General features: G+C 42.7%; 1 protein-coding gene across 5 annotated transcripts; it reads right to left on the bottom strand.

Annotated features, from left to right (window-relative positions):
• Positions 1-242: 242 nt before the first annotated feature.
• On the bottom strand, positions 243-27,960 carry LOC115003454 (rho-associated protein kinase 2-like). 5 transcript variants are annotated; one of them, XM_029425240.1, is made up of 34 exons: positions 27,522-27,960; positions 23,173-23,254; positions 22,356-22,456; positions 21,530-21,667; positions 20,549-20,809; positions 19,760-19,904; positions 19,515-19,653; positions 17,636-17,727; positions 14,941-15,100; positions 13,673-13,769; positions 13,480-13,559; positions 13,014-13,062; positions 12,785-12,920; positions 12,289-12,380; positions 11,830-12,076; positions 10,445-10,551; positions 10,082-10,241; positions 9,583-9,743; positions 9,221-9,405; positions 8,979-9,048; positions 8,700-8,803; positions 7,979-8,165; positions 7,349-7,442; positions 6,977-7,071; positions 6,518-6,706; positions 6,225-6,393; positions 5,715-5,930; positions 5,053-5,120; positions 4,862-4,950; positions 4,128-4,206; positions 3,741-4,005; positions 2,874-3,153; positions 1,618-1,727; positions 243-838 (listed from the first exon to the last, which is right to left on the bottom strand). In XM_029425240.1, the coding sequence occupies exons 1-33, from the start codon at positions 27,615-27,617 to the stop codon at positions 1,646-1,648; spliced, it is 4,515 nt and encodes a 1,504-aa protein (XP_029281100.1). In that variant the 5' UTR covers positions 27,618-27,960; the 3' UTR covers positions 243-838; positions 1,618-1,645. The 5 variants fall into 5 exon arrangements, with proteins under 5 accessions (XP_029281100.1, XP_029281101.1, XP_029281104.1 ...); XM_029425241.1 differs by lacking the exon at positions 1,618-1,727 and adding an exon at positions 1,928-2,010; XM_029425242.1 differs by lacking the exon at positions 243-838 and adding an exon at positions 1,928-2,010 and having other exon boundaries at positions 1,712-1,727.
• Positions 27,961-27,994: the final 34 nt, after the last annotated feature.

Raw genomic sequence — 27,994 nt, forward strand, 5'->3', positions numbered from 1 at the left:
ACATGGGAACATGAGGGTGGAGAAAATCAAACCCTAGTTTTCCCAAATTTTTCCCGTCAAAAATCGAGACGAACTCATTGAACCTGATTTTCTCTGTATACATTTCATTCACTGCTTTTGAAGCCGTATCTACATTATACTGGAGGAGGGATTTGGGTACTAAATGCAGACTGAAAGGTTTCAAATAAGACATGAATGCTCATAATAAATCATTAGAGCCACTGTCGAACAATGAATTACTCATTTTCAGGGGAAACTGAATTTATTAGAATTTGTCATGAATGGCGAGAAGAAAAACATTTTTCTATTCAATTCACATTATTCTGTCTTATGTTGAAATGGATTTTTCTTTGTGCAATGAAATCTGAATTCATTTACAAGGCAAGTATATATTGTATACGTGTGCTGCTGACTTGTATCCATAAAAATAAATCATATACTATGAGCTAGGCTTTCTGTAATACAATACACAGACACATTATCCTATATACAAATGTTCACACACATGCCTAACACCTCACAAAAACAAATCCATGTGGTTCACTGCATCTGACAGAATAAAATGTTTGTGTTTTTGTCATGATGGTTATAAAATAAGGCAGTTTGAGTGTTGAGGTTTTGTTTTTTTTACTTTTTCTTTAGATGAAGCCTCACTAATGATTGCTCATTTTCTTCTTCCGCCCCAGTTCTCATGACGACAGCCAGGTTCTGTGAATGTTCCTGTACATGATTATTAGTCTACTTCCCTGAAGACATAACACATGAAGGCACTGCATCCAGACTGCGGTTTTTAATCCAATAAAGATGAAAATACGCATCTTTGATCAGCCAGGGTTAACTGTGAAGAGAGAGAAAGAAAAATGATGTGAAAACCTGTGATGCTACCAACAGAATGGCAGGATTTCAAAGGCACGCCCACGCAAAATCCACACATATTAAACGAGGAAGCTTTCCAGTAGCCACACAATGCATGAGTAAAATTCATAAAAAGCAAACAGATATGGGAATAATCTTAGTCTGCATGTTTGCAAGAAGTGAAATATTAAAGCGCATTGTGGGATATATGCTTATTTGCCAAAAGTTTGATGAGCAGATTGATACAGCCAGCAGACGCTTAGCTTAGCTGAGCTTGGCATGAAGACTGTAAACAGCTAACCTGGCTCTGTATTATTCTGTAGTTTTTTTTATAACGCTTTGTTTGAGTGAGCTAAGGAGCTGTTAGGCGGAATTTGTTACCTTTGAACAGAGCCAGGCTAGCTGTTTCCCCGTTTACAAGCTGCAGCTTCATATTTAATGTACAGATATGCAAGTGATATCGTCACGTAACTCTCTGCAGGAAAGCGAACAAGTGTATTTCCCAAAATGACAAACTATTGCTTTAATATTTCACTTATTGCAAACATGCAGACCAAGATTACTTTCAAATCCGTCTGCATCTTGCAGCAAGCATATTTCCCAAACCGTCAAACTATTCTTGAAAGCACCGATGAAGTTCAAACACAGAGTTCATCTTTCCGCTCAACTGTACATTTGGAAATCACACAAAAAAAACAACATGCCTCTGGCCGCGTTGAGGCCTCCTACAAGCTGCAAACACACATGCAGAGGTCCAGTTACCCTCTGCCCCTCCCCTCTTTCACTTCCTTCAGAAGAACAAATCATCATCATCATCATTATCGTCATCATCCAATGGCCAACTCCAGTCTTTCAGGCCAAACTCAAGCAATCTGAAACAGCAAGTGTGAGGTTCACCGAGGGGTCAAAAGTCTTTCGTGCTTCATAAACTGCTGGGGCAGTACATGCCAGGTTCAGCAGGGGGCAGCGTAGAGCTGTGAGTAGTCGACGGAGGCATTGAACGCTACTTGTTATGATGAGGGGAGTGTTAATGAAGGACATGGAGGGCGGACAAGCACAGCATGCTACTTACAGTCTCCCAGCATGAGAGACGTTAGAATGGTGGGGTCAGAGGTCAAAGGTCAATGGAGGATGATACGGAGCATGGGGCCAGCACTGAGGGATGAGAGCCAGTTAGGTTGTGATGGAGAGAGCAAACTATGACAAGATGGTTACAGTTAGTGGCTCCCAACACGCTGCACACGCTGTTATGCAAATGATTCAGGTTTCTTGTTTAAAGCAAAACATCCGGTGAGCCGCAGCTGCACATGATGGAGAATCATCAACAGAGACAAAGGCTTGTTGTTTTGATTGAGATTCATTTTTTTTTACTGAAAAATACATGGACCTTTTGTAAAAAGATATTTTTACCCTTTCTTAAAGCAAAAGGACACGTATCACAACAGTTTACAGTAGATTAAGTTCTCTTGTGACACTGAAAGGAAATGAAGAGATTAGCAGATTAGCATCACAGTCCAAAAGCAAGCGGTTTCAAAATGATTATTTGCGGTGTAAATGGTCATTTTAAAATAACATTTGAACAATTAATGCTGAAATGACGATTTTCGTGTGTCCGATTGGCGTCATATCTAAATTGTTTTTTAACAATCAAAACATAGACGGATACATTTCTGGAGTTTTAACATATTAAATTAAAACTTTATGAAGAAAAAACAGTAATTAAATGCTCGCAAAGAAAGTTGTATGGAGTACAGCTTCGACGTTTCGACATGTGAAGTCGTCAACAGGGGTTTAAACGTCACAGCTGTACTTGTAGGTGTTTGTTTTTCTTGATATTGATTGCGCCTGATATAATAATGCAATCTGAATACACTATTCTGAGGTTTTTATAAAAACTAAAAATGACAAGCACCACACGTCATCCATAATAAGTATCACCTTGAGATTAACATCGTGTGTTTCACAGTCATTACAGTCATGGGAACATCATTATGCAGTAAAATCTTCCCCGTCCTCACCTGGGCTTCCCTGATGGCTGCTGCTGTCTGCCGGGCTGGATCTTGATGGCTCCGCGATGGCTCGACAAATGAGGTGAACCCCTGGGTGAAGGTCGCGGGGAGTGTCTCGGAGAGGAGCGTGAAGTTGCTTCAGGAAGGTTGTTTTGTGCTGCGGAGGGAGGACTCAGTGTCGGGTGTTTCCTCGGGATGCGTTTGAGGAGGTGGCTGACCCAGCGCTGCTGCTCCTCCTGAGAGTTGGTCAGCAGCAGCAGCTCTTTGGCAGTGGAAATGTCATAATTCACTGTAAAAGAAAGATTTCAAATGGATTACAAAAAGGAGTTATGCGGTTTTACCAGGCATTTTTCCTAATCCAACATATCGGCCGAACCATCATCACACGTGGAGTGACCAGAAAAATAGAAACACCCGTTATACGTAATGCATCATAATAGTCCTCTATTTACTATCTTACTTTTTGCTGAGACGTCTTTATTACTTTGTATGTGGGCTTAATTCTGTGGTGCAATTTCAGGCTGTAGATTGTGGAAGTGTTGTGTTGGGGCGCAGTATAATGAAATTGTTTTCTATTATTTTGCCCACCATATCTTAAATTCACTCAATAAGGACATTAACATTTATTCATAACATTTCCATTAAGTTCCAGGAAGATAGGATACATTAATGGACCGTTAGTGTTCATCCGTTTAATTGGTTTCAATGTGTAAAGGCGGGTAATTGTTTGTTTATAATGTACATATATATATATATTTGATGTCTAATTATCTAATATCAATCTAATATGTTTCTATAGTCAGACATCCCAAGCACAATGGGGGTAATGTAAGGGGGGTAACTCTTCTATATAAACTCTTGACTGAGCGTACTGACCCTTGCAGGGCACAATAACTTCCTCTTTTCTGTCCAGGTGATCTTTGTGGCACTTCGTGTGGCAGCGGCGGCACTCGAGGGCCGGCGGGGGCTTAAAAACGTGCCACAGGGGGCGAGCGCAGGCCTCACAGCTGGAAGGGAAGTGGTAGAGAGTGAGGATGAACTCATGGCCCTTGTGGCTGATGTAGGCGGGACGATCACCAAACGTCCCGGGATCCACTACAGCCTCCTCACGTTTAATCTCGCCTTCATTTGCATACAGGATCTGGGGAAAATAAGAATTTAATTATAAGAGTTATTGAGGCAGACAATTAAATTGAGAAAACCTGATTTATACTGACAGTCTGAAGAAAGAAACAGACGGCAGGAAGTGCCCAAGCTCATTACCTGGAATATCCTTGGAATTTCTTTGGCATCTGCACGATACACATCCGTATGAGTGACAGGTCGAACATGAAAAAGCTTTCTGTAGGAGGGAGAGAGGTAGAAGAGTTAAGAGTAGACACAGGATAATAAGTGGAATTCATAAGAATACAAAAATGTGTAGCAGCAGCAAGATCAGTTTCCTCTTTTAAAGAACTTCTCAAGTCATGCATTTTTCATGTAGTTTATTCTGCTAAATTTTGCCCAGTCATTGTTTTAACTGCCTTTTGCAAGTCTGTCTTTTATCTTATTGTTGATGGATTGCGATGACATTTAGTACAGATATTCACGACCCCTTCAGGATTAATTGTAATAACTTTGGTGATCCCTTAACTTTTCATCTAGCGCCATCATCAGACTAAATGTCTCAAATTGCAAAAGTAATGGCATTCTCCCATCAGCCTCAGCTGTACTTTGTGTCAGGTGCTAATTAGCAAACGTTAGCATGCTAACACGCTCAACTAAGACGGTGACTATGGTAAACATCATGCCCGCCAAACTTCATGTTAGCACGATAACTTTAGCATTTAGCTCAAAGCACTTCTGTGCCTCACAGAGCCACTAACATGGCCGTCACCTGTTAGTAGTGACCACTCTAATAACCACTGTTTAAGAAGTGCTTTATAAATACAATTTACCCTTAGGCCTACCATTAATTTATGGTATTACATGTTGGAACCCTGCTTTAAATGACTCACTCGATGTCCAGGGTCATGAAAGGATTGGCCTTGTCTCGGTCCAGCTCGCTGTTGTAGAACAGGATCTTCTTACTGCTCACAACTATAAACTTTAAAAAGGAAAGGGAAACAAGGGTCACAATGTTAGAGGGGGAAATGACTTAAGAAAACAAATCTGTAGATATGAGATATAGTGGTGGTGGATACATTACTTTTTTGTCCCAGCCAAACCGCTTTGTGTTCTTGGTAGGAAGGGAAATCCAGCCCTCCAGCCTGGAGTCTAGTTTGCAGAGGGGAAAAAAAAACAGGAAGAGAACAGCCTTTAATCACGTGAACCACTTAGAAGAAAGAATACCGTGACATTTTGAAATGGCAATATTTGATGGCATTTTCCTCAAACAGACCCTCATCACTTGAAGGAGGAATGATTCCTCGCTAAAAACTTAAGGGCAAGTGGCAGGACACTTTGCTCTACACAAAGCACAAAGCATGGCAGGTGTCTGGTGAGGAAAAAATGAACTCAAAATGGAAAGCTTTTTTTAGGAACTCAACACACACACACACACACCCACACCCACACACATTTGGAAAAATCATAACATCTTTTGCAGGGGAATACATTTGACTGAATCAGGCCAGCATCAAGCTGTGAGTACTCACAAGTCCAGTGAACATTACAAGGGATTAAAGCACAGCAGGGACAGAATCAACAGAGTAGAGGGATTAGCTGACACTTTGCAGGGTTGAATTATTATGTTAAATTAACTTCCAATTTGAAAGCACTGGACATATTTTGGCAAATGTTCATGTTAGGTCGGTTGCCGTTTTTCATTTTAATCCCCATCCCCAGGTTTGAACTGCCATGCAGGGTCACCTGCAGGTTCAGCCTCAGGGGGCTGTTCGTGGTTAAGGGCCAGGGGACGGTGGCCCTGCTCACCCTGCCCGTCATATTCTTCGTCATCCTCAGAGTCAGAGTCGAAGAGATTGTGAGCAGAGTGAAGGTTGGGCCGGGTGTCGATGCGGACAGATTTGTGTGTGCTCTGGTAGGTGAAGGACATAGATTCTGAGGTGTGAGATTGAGTAATGCGCACTGTGCCGGACCATGGAGGGAGAATGTGAGGTGAAAAATGAGGAAGGGTGGGGTGGGGGGCGGGGGGAAGGAAGAAACATAAAGAGGAAAAGGTCAAAAATAATTGGCCTGGAAGAGACTCAAAGTGAACACAAAGAAAACAGCGAGAACTCAGGAAGAGGAAGAGGAAGAGGAAGAGGAAGGCAGGAAGTGCATGCAGAAGTGTATTTGCCGAGTGGCTTCGTGAATTTGAACGCACACGTTGGTGACGTGTTATAGGGAGGATGAGCGTGAGATGAAGTCTCCTTTGTGTACCTGGGTATCCTTCCCCCATGTCCAGGTCGTTGCCGCTGCTGATGCTGGTGGAGTCCAGCGAGTGAACGCTGAGGGAAGTGATCTGGCAACGGAGCTGCTCGATGTCGCTGTCTTTGCTGTCCAACGTCATCTGAAGATCTAGACGCACCTGGTTCTCTTCCGCTATTATCTGAATAACACACACACACAAACAGCTTTTTATATTGCAGTTCAATGTATTTTCTATTCATTGCGGTAAAAATAATTACCACAATGAATGTGTACATATTCGTGCCATTTGTCGGCATACTGACCGCCTGCATGTCCGTCATCTCCCTCTGGTACTTGATGATGGTGCTGTTGAGCTTCTCCTTCTCCGTTCTCAGCTCCAGCTGCAGCTTCCTGTTCTCCTTCTCCTTCCTGTGCACCTCGGTGCCGATGCTCCGGTGGCCTCCTCGCCCCGTCTCCCTCCTGTTCATCACCTCGGCCAGCTTGTTGATAGCCTAGGAGCAAACACACGGCAATGTAGCTTTTCAGAGATCTATTTGTGATTAATATGAATTCAGAAATATCCCCAATGTTGCCGTGAGAGAGAGATTTCGTTTCAGTTCTCAGTGATTTTGCCCGGAGTTCAACACAAGCCTGCAGCTGAACATTATTCTTAACAACAAATGATGTGACATAACAGTCGTAAAAAAGTCAGACGGCAAAAGTAGGAGAGTATAGAACATATTCCGGGCTTTCCAGACCTGTGTAGGCGCCCAGACACACACCTGAATTTTTAGCGTCCTTTCATTCTGCAGCAGCTTTTCAAAGGACAGTTTGAGCGAGTTCATCTGCCTCTCCTCCTCCTTGGCTTTCTGGAGCTCTGTATAAATAGCAGAGAAGAATATTAACATAAGTTTTAGAGAAATTATCCATAAATCATGGCGCAACTTTCCGCCGTCCTACATACACTTGCTTCCCTGATTGAACAGATTAGCGGCTCCGTTTCATGACATTTTAAAAGCCCTATCCCCGTAAAATCATCTGGATGTGTAAGACAGCTTTTGAACACGTGCTCCAGCACTGAGGGAAATGTCATTCCTGAAGAAACCAGTTCTCTTTACGCGATGCTCATTAACTTCAAATGAGCATTAACTCACGTTGCTGCATGTCTTTCAGCTGGTTGTTGAGCTCCTCCTTCTCGCTGGCCAGGTTGGCCACATCCACCGTCAGAGTGCGATTGGACTCTTCCAGCTGTAGGGGGTGTCAGGGGGGGGGGGCAGAGAAGCAAGACTTAACTGATATAGCACATTTGACTGTATGATCCAAACTGCTGTGCTTGTCAATGTCAATGCTGGTCCTCAGTTTTAATCCCCCTGTCTAACCAGGGTCGATTTTACTCAATTAACTCAATGTTACTCATCTAATTCAGGGGTTTTCAAAGTCTGAGATCGTAAGCATCTCCTTAGACAAATAATGGAACCCCCCCCCCCCCTTAGTTCACTTGCTCCATTCCTGGATGTTTACGGGATCATAAATACGTTATTTGATCGCATAGACACTCAACTAAACTGTTGAGCCTCCGCTGAGCTTCCCCTGGGGAGGCCCGCCTACCACTCTGATCTAATTACATGCACCCTGTGGAGTTACAGTGCAGGTTCAATACACATTTTTGAAATACTTTTTACATTTTTGGTACAGGGATGTTAGGTGGAATTAAAAATCTTGGTTTAAAACGTTCTGTACTGGAACTCTAACAACATTAACTTCCTGGATGTTCCTGATCTCACCGAGCTGATGGTGGACTCCTTGTCCCCGAGCTCCTGTTTGTGTCTCGCCATCATGTCTTTGATCTCCAGCTCCTTCATGATCTTCTCCTTCTCCAGGTCGGAGTACTGTTCCTCGGCGATGGAGCGAGCCAGCTGCTCAGAGTCCGCCTTGGTCAAACTGGATTCCAGTTGTGCTGTCAGGGAACCCCTGTGGAGGAAAAGAGAGGGAGGAACTGTTATTACCGTATTATTACCACACTCTGTTATTTCTGTATAACTAATAACTACATAAAGCTGTTATTACGCCGGTCAGAAGTAGACGGCCTATAGTGCGCACAAACATTATTTTTTAAATGACCTTTTCGTCACTGCATGCGAGACGAGAGTTCCACTGGATCATATTAGAGTTTGAACTTCTTGTCCACAGTAATCTTTGGCTGCAGTGCATCTTGGGACGCTGCTAATCTGATTCACTCATTCAGTTAAAGGTCAAATCCTCCAGTTTGGATGTTGGATGAATTCACAGAGGGAAAATAACACTAAATCGGGAAAGTCTGTTGATTGAGTAATAATAATAATAAACATTCTTTATTGTAATAGACAAGATAAGGCCTTTTTTGTCTCCCTAGGGTATTTGACGTAGCAGCACACAGCCTCTCCGTATAAGTGTTTTTATGTGTATGTTGTTTAAAACATAATAGAAATACCAAGTGTTTCTGGTTGTAGTGTTTGGACTGGTTACCTCTCCTCTTGATATTCTGCCAGTCGTAGCTGCGTATCTTTGTACAGCGTATTCCTCTCGTCGCAGTCGTCCTTCAGCTCCCGGATCTGCGTCTTGTAAAGAGTCTGGCGAGGAAAACAGTTGGAGATTAATTTCACATCACAGATTTGGGATGGAGCCTCTTATCACCCCATTCAAGCTCCATTATTGTAGAATGATTTAGATTTTTATCGCTGCTCTGACAGCATTATGTTTGCAGACAACGTGCAGAAAATAAGTAAAATCGATGGTTAGAATTACTGTGAAATACTGCTCAGCCTCCAGTTGGTCCTTCAGTTCCTTCAGCTGGCCACCAGCCTCCTGCTTCTCCCTGGAACAGGACCAACAATCTGTCAATCACGGCTCCTGGCCAGCTGACCACCTGAGCCAAAGCACTTTCCTCAATGACAGCAATTTGCCAACAGCGTAGCAACAAACTCAGCAACGTTGTGTGTTTATGTTCAGTGTGTATCGTGCTCATTATGTCGTTATGCATGTTTGACCTGCGTAGCTCCTGGTTCTGTTTCTCCAGGACTTGCTTCATGTCCAGCAGGTGGTTGAGCTCCTGTTTGAGCTGTTTCTCTGAGGAGCGGAGCACCGACACCTGCTGGTTCTGCATCTTCAGATCGCTATGGCTCATGCTCCACTTGTGGATCTCCTGCTCCAGACGCAGGTTCAGGCTCTTTACCTGCACACACACACACACATACACACACACACACACAAGCATTTTCAGTGATGTCACTAACTCACAGTTACGGGGGAAAGATACCTGAAAAGAATGACTTAAAAACGATTAACTTTAGTGTTAAAAATTGTTAGAATCTTCTATCAAACGATGAATTGATTTCAGAGTAAGACTCACCTCTTCAGAAAGTTTCTCCTTTTGTGCGTGCAGCTCGCTCAGTTTGTGCTGCGCCAGCTTGAAGTCGCAGTCCAGCATGGAGTGGGACTTTTCCTGTTGCAGCAGCTTGGCCTCCACCTGCAGCTTCAAGCTGTGCTGTTCCTGCAGGGTGAACTCCATCTCTGGACCAAAACAAACACAACCAGGAAAACCATTAGGGCGGTCATTTCCCCTGCACTCAAAAACACAGCATTGACAAAACTATTTGTGCCTTGGAACAGCAGATAAATGTCCAGGAGGACAGTTAGAGAGCACCGTCTACTCAATCGCTCAGCATTACATCTTTTTCAATTGATGAATAACTATATTATACTTTCATAATTGACAAACACTTGCGCTATTTTGTTGTTTTTATTCCAAGTGAGCTAAATTAAACACATTTAATCTGCTGATTATATGCCGATGCATTTCGTCCAACCTGCAATCCTCTTTCACACTTTTCGTCCTCCCACCCGCTCACCTTTCAAGGCTTCAGACTTTGCTTCCTCGATGGACTCGTAGATATTGTTTTTATCTGCGAGCTTGGATTTGGTGGCCTTGTGTTCTGCCTCCTCCTGCTCCAGACTCTGCTGCAGCGACTTCAGCTGGAAGGTCAAGTCGATCTCTTGGTTGCTCTTCTCCTATAGAATCAAAAGGGGGTGTTAGGTTCTCTAATGGCCATCAATACACAGGGATGTTTTTGCATTGAAGTGACTAATTGTACGGAGAACGGCCAAAGTTACATTTTCAACGTCAATGTAGAAATGGAGTTTCACATCACTTGGGCTAACCTTAACTCTCAATTCTCAAATTTAAAATGAGCAATTTAAAAAAGACAACTAACCTTCTCGAGGTCATTGAGCTTCTCATGTAGCTGCTTCTTTTCTGTCTGGACGGCGGAGAGGGACGACTTCACTTCTTTCACCTCTTCTTCTAGGCCAGAGATATGTCCTGAGGTGAGGTGATGGGGGAAAGGGAATGACATCAAGAACATTATAGAAGGAACATAAGAGGACGTATACAGGAAAACACACCTGAACTGCTCAGTTTCAAGCAGACACGACCCTAGGTGTGACAAAATATAATGCTCCTGCACACATTCGACCTCCAATGTACGAAAATCAACACACTTGATGTTTGTTTTCCCTTTAACTAACTCCACCCACATGGAGAGTTTTAGCAGGGGGAAAAAAAGAAAGCATGAGGTATCGCAGCAAACAGGCAACACTGTTGTTTTCGTCCCCTCTGACCTCAGCGACTGGCCTCTTTGCACGGACTGAACACGTTTAAGTTTCCAAACAGCGTCTCACAAGAAGGTGCTGGCTCTGGTCCGGCTTTGGCTTTCACAGCCTCTTGCTTCACTCTCAGCCTTTTAAACAGATGTTTCCACCTATGATCTGATATTTCCCAAGGCCCGGTCCAAAACAATCTAATAACCGACTTCAGGCTCCAAGTTGTGTCATGTGTTTCCTGCTACTGAGGAGATGTTTACTGAATGAAGATTGCAGTTTGATTACTTGCAGTTATGGCAGAGAATTAACCTTTTTGACTATCGTTGCAAACCTCATTTTAATAGACACATTAAAGTTTGGAATATAAAAAGGCTTGTAAATAACGGTTGGCTGGTGGCGAAGGTGGTGATTATTGAAGACAAATTTAACAACCGCATCTTAACAGTGCTTTTCTTCTGCTTATTTGTATTTGAAACCCCTGTGGGACATGTGTATGAATCAGGAGAGGCCAAACTTTTTCCCTTGGTGTGCCAAAACTGAATAATGGGCCAAAAGCACCTATTGTGTTTTATTGTGTTGTTGAGATGCAAATTGATATTAGGGTCCCAAGTTCCCTTAATTAAAACCCTTTTTGTCCGTGTGCCACTGTGTTACCATTTCTTTCTTACCTCACTCACACCATTGACTTCCTGCACTCGCCGCGCTCAGAATATGAAAACATATTGAATAATTTGGGATTCTAAAAGAGTATTTGTACGTCAGAAAAGAATCAAACAGCGTAAAAAAAGTGATTTATATTATTATAAAAAGAATTTAAAAATCTAGCTGGCCAAATTAAACATTAAGACGGCCCAACTTTAACCCACGGGCCCCACTTTGGGCAGCCATGGTATAAATAGACTATTAAAGTGAGACTTAGCTACAGACAGTTATGTTATAATGTTTAGCGTTCAGCTGAAATGCTAAGCTATTGTTAAGTTTAATGGCCTCTTCTCACCCTGCAGGTCGGTGATAGTTTCTGTCCCAAGGTTGCGGCCTCTTCTCTCCTCCTCCAGCTCGGCCTGCAGCCCCCTCAGCTGCTTCTCCAGCTCCATCTTGCTGTTTTCAAGCTGGCTGCATTTTTCCTGCATCTCCCTGAGGCTGACCTCCAGGCTCTGAGCCTGCTTCTGCGCCTCTGCTTGACTCTTCTTTAGCCGTGCTGCCGCCTCCTGCTCTGCCTGCAGCACGGCGTTGGCCTCCTCGAGCTACAGACGAGAAACAGAAAGGATGAAACATTTCCCTGCGGGCTAAACTGGGTCAGAGCGGCAGCAACATTAAAAGGGATTTAATGAGGGGAAAAGCAGAGAAGTCATGAAAAAACAGTTGCTTGCTAGAACATGGATTGTTTCAATTAGCATGTTTGATGAACATAAATATGAATACTACAGTGACGCATTATAAAACGCTCCCCCCTCACTTGTCTCTGCAGCTGGATGTTCTTCTCATTGGAGATCTGAGAATTCTGGTTCTTCTTCCTAAAGTCCTCGAGCTGGTCCCTCAGATTGTTCACTTAAGATACAGACAGATTTAGAGTTAATGCAGTATGTGAGATAACACATTTCAGTGGACACTGGAAATCCCACGATCCACCCACATCGGCCAGCACATACAACCATATAGAATATATACTGGGATATAAACAGTGGGATGCAGAGCTCCCATATATCCTCATGATTTATTAAAATGGTTCTTTTTACATGAATTAGCGGCATGTGTTGGAGCAAGTGAAATACATGTAAATGAGAACAACTGAAGAACTACATAGATATACCGTCGGCTCGATCCTCTTCGTATGATGAAATCACATGACATTTGAAGAGTTAGAAATACATTTTTTGATCTTATTCGGGGAGGAGGGATGGGGTGGGGGTTTCAAGCCTAATGTTTAGATGACGTATTCCCCAGATGCTCACATTCGTTCTCCAGGCTGCGCTTTCTGTCCGTTTCAATCTCCACCTTGCGCAGGTTCTCGGCACTCTGGTGCTGCAGCAGAGCTCGCTCTCTCTCCAGCTGCCTGAGCGAGGCCTCGACTTTCTGCCTGCTGCTCATCTAAATCAGAGAGGGAATCGCAAAGAATGAGAGTGGAATGAACTACCTCGATCGATCGCATCTGGTTATAAATAGGATTCCATCTTTTCTTACCTCCTTGTCTAATTCTTTGACCAGCTTGTCTAAACGGTTGGTGGCATTTCTGGGGGGGGGGGGGGGGGGGGGAAAGAACACGTTTAATTGCAGAGGCAGCGGACGTAATCAACCGATTGTTTCTTTCACACTACTGACGAAACATGTTGGGAGTGATTATCAGAAAATCTGAAAACTTCCGCTTCGTAGGATGGCTCGTCACTTCCTGTTGTGTAAAGCAATCAAAAACATTTCCTGCCTTTTATAACGGATAGCAGACCGCAGGAATTCCAATCCAGTAATTATACGAATGAATGAATGTGGTAATGATCGATGTAAACATGTGACCTTTCAAATGTTGGATAGAATAATAAAACTCTTTCCTACAAAGGTTTTCTTTATCGTACGAGAAAAGATAACAAACGTTTTCAGTAAAGAGTAACAGATTTGTAACTTGTGTCCGTTTGTGTCATTTGTCTGGCCGTACTTGCACTTGTGCTCCAGCTCATCTTTGGCCTGCATCTCATGGTCGACCTGCTCCTCCAGCTGATGAAGCTTTTCCTGCAGCTGCTCAGAAAGACAAATGCTATTACCTAATAGTCATTTCCATCTTTTATATCATGTCTTTTATCTCTCTCCTGTTACCATACTATTAAGACCACGCGCACAAAAACACCTACCTCTTTCTTACTCTCAGAGCAATGATCCTTATCCTCGGAGTTTTCCTTACTGACCTCTGATTCCTCCACAGAGCAGTTTGTATTCACTTTCAGCAGCCTGAGAGAAAAAGAAGGGACAGAGGAGAGCCTGTAAATGTCTCAGTCTACCAGACGAGGCTTTCTATCCCCGACAGCATCCAACATCATGTCCAACTTTCTCCTAACCAGATCTATAATGCCAACTGGGTGGTCAAGAGGGAGCTGAATGTTCCCCAACACACACTCCACATTTATTGAATTATTATAACCATTTGGAAATCACATGGTTTTTTTTTTAGTATGGAGCACAAAACTGTGGAGAAAGAAAAAAGCAATACGATCTGAAGCTCTTTCAAGCGTCTTCTTCTTACATCTGGATGGGTTTACCTTTGGAGAAAACCTCCAACCCACACTGTCTGTCGCCAACTGTGAACCAACATGGTGGTGGATTACTAATGGTGGGCAACTATCTCCATCTCTGGGAATCATTACACGACTCTGAAGCCGTTTTACAATCATTTAAAGACAATTTCAGCCCTGAAACTGTTCCTGCTGGCGTTTATCATTTCAAAAATGGAAACGCATGCATATATACAGTGTGTGTGAAATCCAAGGAAGGCTGATCTAAAGCCATACTTTTTATTACCTGCTCAATATTAATGTATTATCAGGAATTTCAGCTATTTTTACCACCACCTGTATAGACACTTGTGCACCGAATTGATAGTCATTTACTGGCTCATAAGGCATTGTTTTGCCCTAGACTACTATTTTGTCAGATTAATGTAAAAAGAATGACATTAGTTGAAACTGAATATAAGCCTAAAAATAAAAAATACCTTGGAGGTTAAAACCTTGCAGATTAAAGCACTATAGGATCATAAATCCTAAATGTTTTTACTGCTTCTCCGACCAAATCGAGACCAGAGGTTCAAAAACTCCATCATAAGCAGAGAGGGCATTTAAAAAAGGAGCTGTCAGAACAAGGCAGCAGTGTGGAGCTCGAACAGGCCTACAGTGTCTGACTGGTGTAAGGCTGTATTAAAAAAAAAAAAAAGGTATGGGTGTGAAGCTGTCTTTTTCTACCTCTTGCATTTCAGGCACAGCGCCGTCCCTTAAAACTGTTTCCTGAGTCTGGAGTCCCTTATAAAAGTTCCCACACATTTAGTTGAAATCCCAGTAACATTGCCAAAAGTCTATGAAAAAAAGCAAAACACTAATCCAGACACAACTTCATTAAAATAACTTACTGGTCCTCCTTGAAGTAAGTGAAGCCAACGAACGGTAGCTGGTTTCCCACAAAGGCTTTGGGTGGAGGAAAGGTCTCAGCATTTCCTTTATCATCCTCTATGTCGTCGAAGTTGCTGGTGTCTATGTCACCGCTCAGCTCAGGCACAACTGGAGCCACAGCTGGACGACAGAAACAGAGAGAGAGAGAGAGAGAGAGAGAGAGAGAGAGAGAGAGAGAGAGAGAGAGAGAGAGTCATGGAGCAAAAGGGGTGAGAGGAGGCGGTGCAAACCAGGAGGGGTTAAGAGGGGTCGAGAAAAGAGAACAATGTTTTTTGACATAACTGATGTGTACAAGTGTTTCAATTTAAAGTACATCTTCAACAAACTCTTAACATTTTTTCAGGTGTGTTTATGAGTAAATTCTATGCCAACGTTGGCACTGCTTGGAGCAGGAGTAAGCGCTCTGCAGGTTGGCGTGAGGCTGACACCACTCCTTTCTCCGCACAGTGCTCGCTTTGTGCCCCGCACACGGTGCCTTTCACAAACCCAGCCTGCTCCTGTGAGAAGAGAGCGGGCGTGCTTTAAACGTCTGCACAACACAACAGGCAGACAAGAATGTGTCAAAAGGGCCAATCAGATTAAACTAAGCTAGTCCTTTAACCTATAAATAGTTCCTAATTTGCAGAAAAAAAAGCAGCCATTATGGATCAAATTCCTCAGACCAGTGCAATTCTGGCTCTGAGCAAAGAGCTCATTACGGTTTGGTCAAGTCACAACCCTCGGCAGGACGAATGTGACTTAAAGACGGTGGAGAAAAAACAGGGAGAGAGAGAGATCAAGCACAAGAATGAAACAAATGAGGGGAAATAAAAAAGAAGAGGCAGAAAAAATAAAAGCCAAAATGTGGTGAGACAGAAAGAGACACGGACCGCTCCATGGAGGCCCTTGTGGCACGACTTCCCAGAATGCTCTCTGATAGCGGGCGGCTAATGACAGGAAGCCGTGGCCACAGTGAGAGTGAGCGAGCGGGAGCAACCCTCCAAACTGTGGCGCCCCTCTCATTAGAGTAGTCCACACAGGCCGCACGACCTGCCCCGCCCGCCGCTACGGGGGGTTGCTGCCTCCCGTCCCATCTATCCATCCGCTCATCCATCCATCCATGCTGCTAGCTTCGTTTCATCACCAGCCCAGTGCTTAATAAGCTTGATAAACATGAAGACTGCTGGGAGAGTCTTCAAAAGAGTCCAAACATGGAAAACGTGGCCAAGATCAGCCAGGGGTAAAAGTCATCCTTAAACAGACACGGAGGGTTGGGAGGTACATGCAGCTCTGCGGGATGCTAGAATGGAAGCAGGGTCATGTTTTGAGTGTGTGTGTGAGTGTGTGAGTGGACATGCATGTGCAAACATAAAGAGAGCTGAGCGGCACAGCAGTGGCACAGCAGTGGTTCTGTGTTCCAGACGTGAAGTCTGAAGTTCAGTCAGAAGTTTTGTCTGTTGTCTTAATCAGAGCCAGGTGAAGCAGAGAGCCTGCATGTGATTACACACAGACACAGGTCCTGTTCATATCCCCAAAATACCCCTTTACTTATTTCCTTCCTTCTTTCCTTAGCGATGCTTACTCTGATAAACCTGTATACAGGGAGATTAAACAATGACTCTTTACAGGTACTCCATGCTGGAGTGCAATGAATAATGAATACATTTAAAAGAATAATGTAAAGTTTGAGCTTAATAATGTAACAATGGATGTCATAACAGTTGCAATAATAAATAAAAATCTTAGAATCTTTTTCATTATTTAAGGTGATTTGTTTTGGATTTTATTTGACCCAGATCAGTTAATGTGTTTTCTTTTTAATACAATAAATGCATTCAAAAAGGATATACAGGTATATGAACTCTTTTTTTTTTAAACCTAAGAAAATAGTTTAAAATGAGTATATATGATAATTGATTTTGCATTGATGTTTTCTTTTTTCTCTCTGTTTGTTCAAAACGTAAATGAAACCATAAAGAAAAAGCAATTAAATATTTAAATAAATAAAAATATAACTTTATCTTTAAAGTTATGTATGTATCCAATAATATGAATAATAATAATAAAATAATAATTAACTGTACACTACAAAAGCCAGTTAAAGTAATAACCTAAATAAATTACACAAGACTTTTTGTCACTAGCAGTTATTATCACTTCTTGTCGTCAGCTAAATGGGAATTTCATATGATTAAGTTCTGCTGCTACACACCATACAACACAACACCCTCCTATCTGTGGATGGCTACCATCAAGCATAAAGCAATGCAGCAGTGTTTGATATTATCTCAATTCTTTTGGAGTGGCACCCATTTGCAGCTGGTTAATCTGCAGGTTTCGTGCATCATGTGCTCTGATGCTCTGCACAGCATCCAGTCCTATAATGTTAACAGATATGAGCATATGGAGAGCATATGCACCATATATGCAGGCTTAATGGCTCAGGATATTGGAATAATCTATGAACTAAGGCTGAAAAGACGCAGATCTGCAGAGGAATGGGCTGGAGATGATAAGAAGTATGAGCAAAAGAAAAAAGAAAAAGAAAGAGGAAATGCCACGAGAGGTAGAACAAAACATGTTTCACCAGAAATGGAAAAGTCTGCACCTGCATTGTGGGGATTTAAAAAATAAAAAATAGAAAAGTTTCAAAAATATGCACATGCACACACTTACTCTCTCGGATGTTGTCAAACGTCCACTGGTCGTTCTTGAAGAAAGGGTGGCACTTGATCTCATCCACTCCAGTGCGGCCCAGACGAACCGTCCTGCACACAGCAACAGGACCAAGAGTGTGAGCAGAGCCTGAACAAAAAACACACACCCCCGCTCGTCCCCTCCATTCACCATCACCATGTCATCCCAAACACACAGCCTAGCGGAGTGACCACTAGGCACTGACCACACTGACCAGCATGGAGAGCCACACGACCACTGGCGGACACTGGAACTTCCTCTAACCCAAGATAATGTAGATCCAGGAGGACAAAAGGGAGTGAAGATCAGAGCGCAGGAGCCAGCATCAACAACTCTCACTGACTCAAACACAACTGCAAGAGCCGTCTTCCCTCCTCTTCACTCTCTCTCTCTCTCTCTCTCTCTCTCTCAAACTCTACACACACACATTCTTTCTCTCTCTTTCTCGTCCCCCTTTCCTCCCTCCTCCATGGCTGGGTACAGGGCTGGAGGGGTGCGGCAGTTTGGGCTTGCCACGTGTGGGACATTCCAGACCCAGCCAAGAGGAAGAGAGGGCAGGGGTGGGGAGGAAGAAAGAGAGTTTTTAAACCCCCGCAAAATAATCTGACATGCAACCATGCCAGGCTTCCCAAGGGCCCTGTCTTAATGCCCAGAAAACTACACGAGTGCAAAGGAGAAAGTTACACCAGAAAAAAGGATGAGGATGGAGAAGTGGAAAGTGGCACCAAGAAAAAGGTAGAAGAAGAACATTACAAATGGGGAGTGATGAAAAACACATGGAAAAGAAGGGAAAGGGGGAGAGGTGAATGGTGGCAGTGCTTACAGGAATGATTCAGCAAGACAGTGACAGAGCATGTTGGTTAAGTGGTGAATGAATGTATTGGTCAGTGTTCAAGATAAGTGAGTGTGTGTGTGTGTGTGTGTGTGTGTGTGTGTGTGTGTGTGTGTGTGTGTGTGTGTGTGGTTGTGGTTGTGTGTGTGTGTGGGGGTGTTGCTTGGCAGCCGGACACATGTGAGATTCTGTCTGTGGTGAGAGAATGGTGAGTGAGAAGGTAAATAAACTGAGTGAGGAAAAATGAAAGGCTGCTCTGTATTGCAGCAGAAAGGGCCTATGTTTGAGTCCTCTTGGGGGGCGGGGCTACTAATGTAAACAGGAAGTGTTTTCTACCAGGGGGATGGGCCTCTAACCAAGTACATGACCCACGCCCACACACTCATGTACCTTTTTACCTTTAATACTAATAATATGTTATTACACATATAAACATCTCACTATTTTTATTTAGATGGTTGGTGCGATTAGCACTAATGGAGTCACTGATATTTATTTTTAGCTAATAGTTTTATCAAAGGATATTGCTGGTATATATTCTATATTTTTCTTTTTGTCACCAAAAGCCATTAAAATATGAAAACCAACAATGAATTGATCCTACTGTCAAGTGTTTACTGTGTAGCCTAAAGCCTGATATACAATAAGCTCTTCTTCTTTACCATAGAGCTCTATTGTTGTCTAGAAAATATTAAAAATGCATCAATGAGCCAGACCTTTGCAGCATGCACACTGGACACAGTGCTCCTGTTTGAGCTGTTTTAGGATATTGTTCAGCCCTAAAACTTTTTTTTTTAAGATTTACATCGTCAGTAGGAACCAGAGAGTTTGGGAAAGTTGTAAAGTATTGAGAGACGGAATAACTAGCTATAGCAGCCTTGTCTTTTCATAACTTCTGTCTTGAATTAAAACAAAGTCCATTTACTTAATTGGCTAAACTGGAAGTGAATGTGAAATGCTCTGAATTCTTGTTCAAGCACAAGTTAGTTGTTAGTTTATATACGATTTAGAGATCCATGTGCCAACCTGTCGGAAAGAAAGGCACAGATGAGGTCTTTGGCATCCTGAGAAATCGGCACATCCACCGGGAAGATGAGCGTGTTCTTGTGGTTCATGATCTTCCCATAAGTTCCAACCAGGGATTCAGCATAGAAGGGAGTTTCACCTGCGGAAAGAAAAAGTCGTTTTGTACAATAAATTGATCGTTATAATGAAAATGTTCAAGATTTTAAACTGCCAAACTGCCACGATCTGTACGATAGGTCACTTACCGACCAGCAACTCATAGATAAAGACTCCCACAGACCACCAGTCGCACTCACGGCCGTAGTAACCATCGCCCCCCTGAGACTGAAGCACCTCGGGGGAGATGTAGTCTGGTGTGCCTACAGCTGTGTCACAGTGCACCATGCCTTTCTGCGGACAAAACAATACACAGATTTACTGTAGAGGGAAAGCAAGAATGGGAAAGCGGTGAGAACAAAATGTTGGTAGAACAGAATAAAAACATGCATGTCTGTAAAGTACATTTATATTTTCCATGACCTCCAAAAAAACATTTCCTGTATAAAACACCGATGAAATGTTAACAACACTCCAAATATTCTGAGGCAAATGGTAGAAGATCTCCGCCGGTCTGTTTCGACCATGTTTATGTGACACTTTCTTCCTACTGGTAGACTTTCAGAGTTTAAATGTGTGGAGCCACTTGTTGAAGCAGCTATTTAAAAACATTGCTGTGGTTAAAAACAAAAAAAAAAAAAGGTGGAGAAACACTTCCTGACTCGCACCAGAAGCGGAACCACTGCTGTACTCTGGATTGTATGTTTAGCACAATTACTTCTGGGGCCTTTTTTTTTTTTTTTTTTTTTTTAAAACCACTTGATTCAAGAATGCCACATTGAGCTACACTTTGCAACCTGGACACTTGGTGGTGCACTAGGGCATGGTAAAAAGCCACTAGTCTCCAGACAGAAAAGTCAATTCACTCTCAATTCAACAGACTAAGTAAAAAAGGCTTCTAGGTCCATAGTTTCATCCTCTATCCAGGTCCAACCTACTGAGTCCATCTTCATACACGTGCCGAAATCTGCCAGTTTGAGATGTCCGTGTTGGTCCAGCAGCATGTTGTCAGGTTTGATGTCCCGATGGATGAAGCCCATGGAGTGGATGGAGTTCAGCGCCAGCACTACTTCGGCCGTGTAGAAGCGAGCCCACTTCTCAGGTAAGTCGTAGTTCATGGTGAGCGTGACCAGGTCGCCTCCAGGCATGTACTCCATCACCATGTAGAGGTGGCAGTCGTCTTGGAAAGCACAGCACAGCTAGAAAAAAACGATAGACTTAAGTCACCAACGCACAAAGATGCTACAAGCCATTACTTTAAAAACAGATTACACTACAAGGTGTGACTGTGTGGTGCCTGGATGATGACAGTTATGGATAATTAACTCCAATGTGATGGCAACATCATGACGGCAGGTTATTCCTCCAGTGCACACTAAATAAAGCTGGGAAAAAAGTCCTCAATATTCTATATAGAGCTGCATGTTTTACAAATGATTCAATAAATATTATATAAAAAGGTTAAAAATCCGCCACATTTCAGGCTAAGTGATTATGTTATGTTTGATACGGTTATTTGTACAATCCACAATTCAACTGTGTAACAGTTTAAGCATTCTTATTGAAACAGAAAATAAAGAATCAGGGAAATTGGTCGCTTGATGGCTATAATAATAATAATAATAATAATAATAATAATAATAATAATAATAATGAAGCCAATTTGATGTATTTGTAAAACGTTCTTTTTCTCTTAAGGTGGACTACACAGGTCATTTCTAAAGGTGTATAAAACAAACAAACATAAATCAAGTATATGTGTCTCCTCAAAGGGGTCAAACATTTAGCAAAAACCTCTCCAGTATCTCGAGTGTAAGGACAGAGAACATGCTTCTTTCTCTCATGTTTAAATGTTCCATCCTTCCACTATGTTACATACTTTGTGTTTTCAATAGAATAAAACCTGTATATGTGCACACCTGGACAACCCATTGACTGTTGGAAAAGGCCATGATGTGCCTCTCCTCCCAGAAGAAGGCCGAGTCTGACCGCTTGATCATCTCAAACTTGCTAAGCTGCTTCATGGCGTAAACCTTCCGCGAGGCTTTGTGACGGACCTGCAGCGGAGGAGGACAGGGGAAACAAGAGGAGACGTTAGCGTGTAAACAGCGATAACTAAGCGAGGACAATGGGAACAAGATAGTAAGAATGTCACAATGACCAAAGATAACATGAAACAGAGCGAGCGGGGGAACCCATAATTGAAGGCACACACCCATAGAAAGACGTGCTTACACAAGAATTCAAGCACAGACACACAAAAGCATCCCCTCCACACCCCCACACCAGACTTCACGCTTCTCCCACACACTGAGCCTGTCCAGACTCGTTTCTGCCACAAGACGCTCAGCAGAGACCAGATTCAAGCTTCCACCAGCACAAGACAGACAGACATCTGGGAAAACCGAGAGTTTGCAAAGAATTCCCGTTTGCCCTAATTAGTTTTTTAAACTTAAAGATGGTCATGATGAGGAGAAATGTGCCACTTTATATTTGAAACACCAGAAAACAAGTTGCAGATGTTACATATTTTGGTAGATTGGACAGATTGTTGCTCCCTCTAGTGGTTCACATTTCTTTTAGTTTAGTGCCAAATGTATGAACATCTGCAGAAACTCTCCTGCTCCACCTTTATATCAAAGTGCACTGCTGCAGCACAATTATAGAACAACACACACACACACACACACACACACACACACACACACACACACACACGTACACACACACACACACACATCTCACCAGCTGCACTTCTCCGTAGGCTCCTCTCCCGATCAACTTCACTTTTTCGAAGTCTTCGAGCTTCACCTGCAGCTCTCGCAGCTGACTCGCCGCCTTTTCATCTGCGGGACGGACATATATGTTACCATGGCAAACGCACAGGTCAAGCTCCAACCATTCAGGTTTAAAGGGAACGGTTCAGTAGTTAACTGCTGGATCGGAGAGGGGTCAGAGAGAGTAAACATGTCGCACAGGGACAGAACATGCTAATCATCTGACCGCCGTGAGTGTTCAAATCTAGACCAGTCTAATGTAATGTATTAAAGACACAGTGGGTTTTTTTTTAGAAAGGAAAGACGGATTAGTGGTATGGTGGGTGGAAGACATACTGATGTACGTATTCTCTCCAACATAAGGCACATGTTAGCCACAGGTTGGCCCATGATGTCAATGTCAATCTTTGTATATAGTGTCAAGTCCAACAAAAGATAAAAAGGGCAAAAGATTTCACAACAAATTGATAAGAAAAAGCAAAACGTCTGTACACAAAGTGACACATATCTAACTTTCAGTGATATTTTGGCTGTACAATCCATCAGGGCCAAATAGCATTTGATTTGAATACCCAAATGAGAATACAGGAAGTGCTTAGTCTGATGTTTCTTATCTCTTTTGTGACCTTTTTGCCGAAACAACAACTTGTGTACACAGTGCACACTACTCCAGAATGTGGCCTGTCGAAGATGAATTCAGATTTTCTTACAATGTAAGGAAGTTCTACTGTACATAGAGTTCGTGCGCCAAGACAAAACAAGTCACATGATCAATTCGCTCTTACATCGGCTCAGAAAGGACTCTATGTTTTTGTTTTTCCGCAGGGCAGGATAGTTCAGATCGTGAGCCAGCGCGCTCATGGAATCCTGAAAGACACAAAAGACCAAATATTCAATTAACCTTTGAAAAACAAAACACATTATTATTATTGCTTGGGTTCGACTGTATGTTTCCCGAACAAATAGAGAAACATGATAATTAATCATGTTTTAAAGCCGATTTCAACTTTCATTTATGTTGGCATGGGAGAAGGAAATATTTTCTTTTTACGAGTCCCTTGTTAATGTGTCAGGACAAGACTTGTGAGAAAACTAACGTTCTGCTCGCTGGTAAAAGAAAACTAAACGAATGGAGGAAGGAAATAATGACTTTCTTGTGAGCTGTGTGCTCCTAAATGCAACACTAAGGGAAGAGAAAAGGAGATCCCTAATGTGCAGCATAACGAAACAATGACAAGAAGAAAAAATGGAGGAACGAAGACATAACAAGTCACAATAACAATAACTCGTCACATGATGTCGTTACAGCCCCCTGCCCAAACACAGACGCATCAACGCTCGTCGCTCCATCCAAACAAACACAAAACCCCTTCCCTCTGGCCTAACATGGAGGGGGCAGTGGCGGCATCAGACTGAGAGCCGGAGCCTCGGCAGCGTCATCGGTGCTTAAATCAGCGGTGTTGAGTTTCACGTAAAGGCAAAAGGCATCTGTGATCCGAACGCATGAGGCTGGCAGGGCAGTTAGGGCAGGTGGGTGGGGGTGTAGTATGACCCGCTGTTCCCCAGAAACAAGGGTCAAGTAGAGACATCCAGTGTGGGTGGGGCAGGGTGGTTGAGCCACAGCGGTGTCTATCGGCCTGTTTGTTCGGGGACATGAGTGGGTGGGCAGGGGCATGTGGAACAATTCTGCACCTTTAAATAGCGGCGGTGCAGAAAGATCCCCCCCCCCCCCACTGCAGACGGGTGGAAATAGACCTAAAGGCTCAGAAGCTATTGTGGGACAAACAGCTTATGGGTCTGGATTCGCTCGAGGATCTGTGATCATTTTACACTGTGTGTGTGTGTGTGTGTGTGTGTGTGTGTGTGTGTGTGTGTGTGTGTGTGTGTGTGTGTGTGTGTGTGTGTGTGTGTGTGTGTGTGTGTGTGTGTGTTGTAACTGCCATGGTTACTGCAGTAGAGAGAGAACTCAACATTCTGTGAGAAATGTTAAACTCTGTGTTCATATGCAAATAATATCTAATATTAGCAGAAGCTTTCGGAGTGTGTGTATTCTGCGGGAATGGGGGACAAACATCGTGATGATTCTGGGCTGGTTTCCTTGGAACTGAAACCCGTTTTGTTTTTTAACACGAAGGCTGAATCCGCCCATTGTTAATGTAATCACTTGGCTGGAAGCGAAAATTGCAGGTACATTAGGTAAATGTTCAAAGGGATAAAAAATGAAATTGGAAACTAGGACTGGGATTCAGTATCAAATCTAAAATCCAGAATTACTGTCTGAACTACAGTCTGGATGAATAAGGACATATCTAAAACAAGTTTTACCAGATAGTCAAAAAGGTGCCCTGAGGAGTTTTTATGCAACATTTTTTTTACCACTAATAGCACTACAGGCATTTGTTTTATACAAGGACACACACACACACACACACACACACACACACAGTCAACACAAGACTGGTTTCAAGCTATTGCCCTATCAACAGTTGGCAGTGAGCCAAAAAGCTACACAGCAATGTACCAACACAGGCAGTTAGGAAGAAGACTGGCAAGTCAACATGAAGGGCAACAACAAATATATTTAATTAAAAATAATAATGAGTAATACACCTAATAGGTTATAATAGGTTAACTCTCAAGGACAAGAGAACTCCACAGGGCACAATCTCCTTGAATGGCTACCTGAGTTTTGTATATTTCTTGCTATTAGAAAGAAAACGATAAACGATTTTATACGAGATTTATTGGAGTGTGTTCTCATCAAACCTGGTTATTTAACCAGCTTTGAGAAGCGAACCCTATCTGCAATCCCAGCACAGCTTGATTCATAAGTTCCAGCCTCTTTAACAATTGATAAAGAAAGGATATTTGTATCATACTGTAGAGTTCAGCGTATTGACAAAACTCACATTTAGACTTAGCCAATGACTAATGGAGGTTCCCTTTCAATCTTTTCTTGGAGGAGTTTGTTGATACCAGAATAACCTGCAGCCTAACACCACTGGGCAGAGAGGCTGACTGAATTACTGAGTAGAAAGCCACTAAGAACAGACATGGGGACGTTTTTATTAAGAAACAAGGGGTTAACATCAACGAAAAATTGCATTACTCTGATAAAAAAAAAAAAGGCATTTATTCTCCATCATGATCATCATCATGAAAATCATCATTTTGCTATCGTGATAGTTTGCGATTCCCTTCACGATTTATTTAAAGTTCGACACTTGTAGTGTGATGGGTTCAGGATTTAAATCTCTCGCCTCCTGATCGAAGCTCAGAACGCCCGGAGGCGAAGATAATCACATCAAACTGGTTTGTTTTTCACTTCTGGAATCTGGACAAATCTGAACATGAGCCTGAAGTTTAGGCTCTGTAGTGTGTCCTCAGACAACACCTCCCACCTGCACCGCTCACTGTGAGCGGATACTGCCTGAGCACACGGTCAGCAACAATGGAGAGCGTCTCAGCATCGAAATGTAAACCGAGTCGTGCCTGCACTGATCCAGTCTCCACCGCTTCAAAAGGAAAAGAAATACAATCAATACAGAAACAGTCCGGACGGCTTATCTTCTAAAAAGCTCCATCGACTGAGACCCAAATCCTTTCCTCTACGGATAAAAACATGCTTCAAAAAACATTGTTTGTGCAAACACAACAAAAAACATTGTGGACAAACAGGAAATGGTGATGCATGGGGTCACTGCAGGTTAACGCCATCTCAATTGCAGGAAGTGACTTCAGCTTCCTGTGTGGTAGCTCCCTGCATTAGGCAGCCATTGTTATGTCCACCACAGAACTGCTTGAAATCAAACTGAGAATAGTGACTGGTGAGGTTTTGGATGGACAGTCAAAATGGACTCAAATGGATTCACTTCACATTGTTGTCCGATTATGTCATTGTATGACACGAGTTGGGTTTGCTCCAGCTTTAAGCTGGACTTTATTTGTGACTCATCAGCACTGAGAGTAGACATGGTGTCCCAGAGCAGGAAATATGGCAGATAAAAGGGTTGTTGTGTGTGAACAGCCTGCACATACAACATCACATCTCTGTTTACTGTCTCATGTATTCATTAGGTTGACATATTTATAATTATCCCTAAGCATAATTATCTGGATAACCTGACTGCCAACCGCGGCCGGTGCTTTTCTGTTAATAAAACCTGTACGAAGCAGCTGAATAACTTCTTTTTCTGATCTTTTTTTCCCCCCATTCGATTATTTTATGAAAGCGGGACCACGTAGGAAAGCACCTTAATCCAATCTAGACATTTCCTCAGGTATCTCTGGATTGTCTAAAAGGCTAATATTAAAATGTATTCCTCCACATGTACAGAGAAAATGGTTTTGCATTGTGCAAACCTCAAAAATAAGGCAAGTTTTAGTTTGTGGCCTGGTGGGAGATCCTGTCAAGACAGAGGTGCAGAACAAAAGTTGCTCCATATCAGCTCAAGAAAAGGTTGTGGCAGATTAGCAGCGGCAGACGTTTTCTATCGAAGTTGGCCGAGTACATTCTTAGGACAGGTTAGAGAGAGGGCAAGTTAAATTAGACGAGAATAATCACAAACAGACAGTGATGGAGTTAAAAGAAAAAGGTGAAATACTTGGATTCTAGAGGAGGGCACTTCTTGGTTCTTTGGTCCATATCCTTAAATGGCAAGGTTCAGTTTAATGACCGTTCTAAAAATGTATCATTAATATAAACTCAATTTCCTATCATTTATTTTCATCATAACTGTAAAAACGAGGATTAAGCTGTGTAACACAGGAAAAGGTGGCAACACAGATTTTAGGTGGGGTTTCCCTCTGCTGCATCCCTGACTAAAGGCCAAAGTAATGATAAACCAATGGCAACTTTTCACAAGCAGTTATCTTATAAAGATTATTTTCCAATTCACTCACTGGTACAATAACAGCAATTAGTATGAGTTTCTTTCTCTTTAGATTGTGCAACTGTTTTTGTTTTTATTTGTTTACTCCAGCTGTCCTATGAGACACCGGACATGTCTCTTCAGGTGATCATGAACAGAATAACAGCTCACAGCACAGCTATGTAAGCTGTGTGTAATAGTATCTCTCAGTCTGAGTTGTGAGACTTACCTGTATCAGACGCAGAGGGTAAATGCAAACTCACCAGTAAAGTTTCTAAGTTCAGTGCCGACTGTGGGTTCCTCATGAGGGTCTCCAGCTTCTTCAACCGGCTTTCCAGCCTGCTCTCGGCTCCGAGCATGATTACAGTGCAAGTGTTTCCAGGTAAAATGACATGAATCAGCAAAAATACAAAAAAAAAAACACCTGTTGGCCTCTTTTTTTTGTCTCGGGACTCAGGCGGGCAGGAGGCACACTCCGCTACTACTTGGTTCAGCTCCTCATGTCAGCTCTTCTGCAAACTGCCGCTTGAGTTGTCAGGTTAATTATTTATCCGCTGCCTCACTCCTTTTCATTAATATCTCACAACAAAGTGAAACCGAGCGGATATTTGAGAGACGAGTGAAGGCGCGTTTCACTTCCAGGTGCGCCCCGTCTGCTCCCGGTACATACAACAAAATCTGATCCGACCTCAACGTGTCCAATGTGTAGAGTCCAGAGTCAAGTTAGACAGCACGA

This window comes from Cottoperca gobio, chromosome 24 (assembly GCF_900634415.1).
Source record: "Cottoperca gobio chromosome 24, fCotGob3.1, whole genome shotgun sequence".
NCBI lineage: Eukaryota > Metazoa > Chordata > Actinopteri > Perciformes > Bovichtidae > Cottoperca > Cottoperca gobio.

What these genes read in the sequence shown, in the direction of transcription:
- LOC115003454 (XM_029425240.1), bottom strand. Translation starts at nt 27,617, where the DNA reads ATGCTCGGAGCCGAGAGCAGGCTGGAAAGCCGGTTGAAGAAGCTGGAG. An exon ending in TCAAAGAATTAGACAAGGAG is followed by an intron (nt 12,921 to 13,013) that starts GTAAGAAAAGAT and finishes TCTCTGATTTAG; the next exon opens with ATGAGCAGCAGGCAGAAAGT. An exon ending in AGTTATTGTGCCCTGCAAGG is followed by an intron (nt 3,154 to 3,740) that starts GTCAGTACGCTC and finishes TTTCTTTTACAG; the next exon opens with TGAATTATGACATTTCCACT.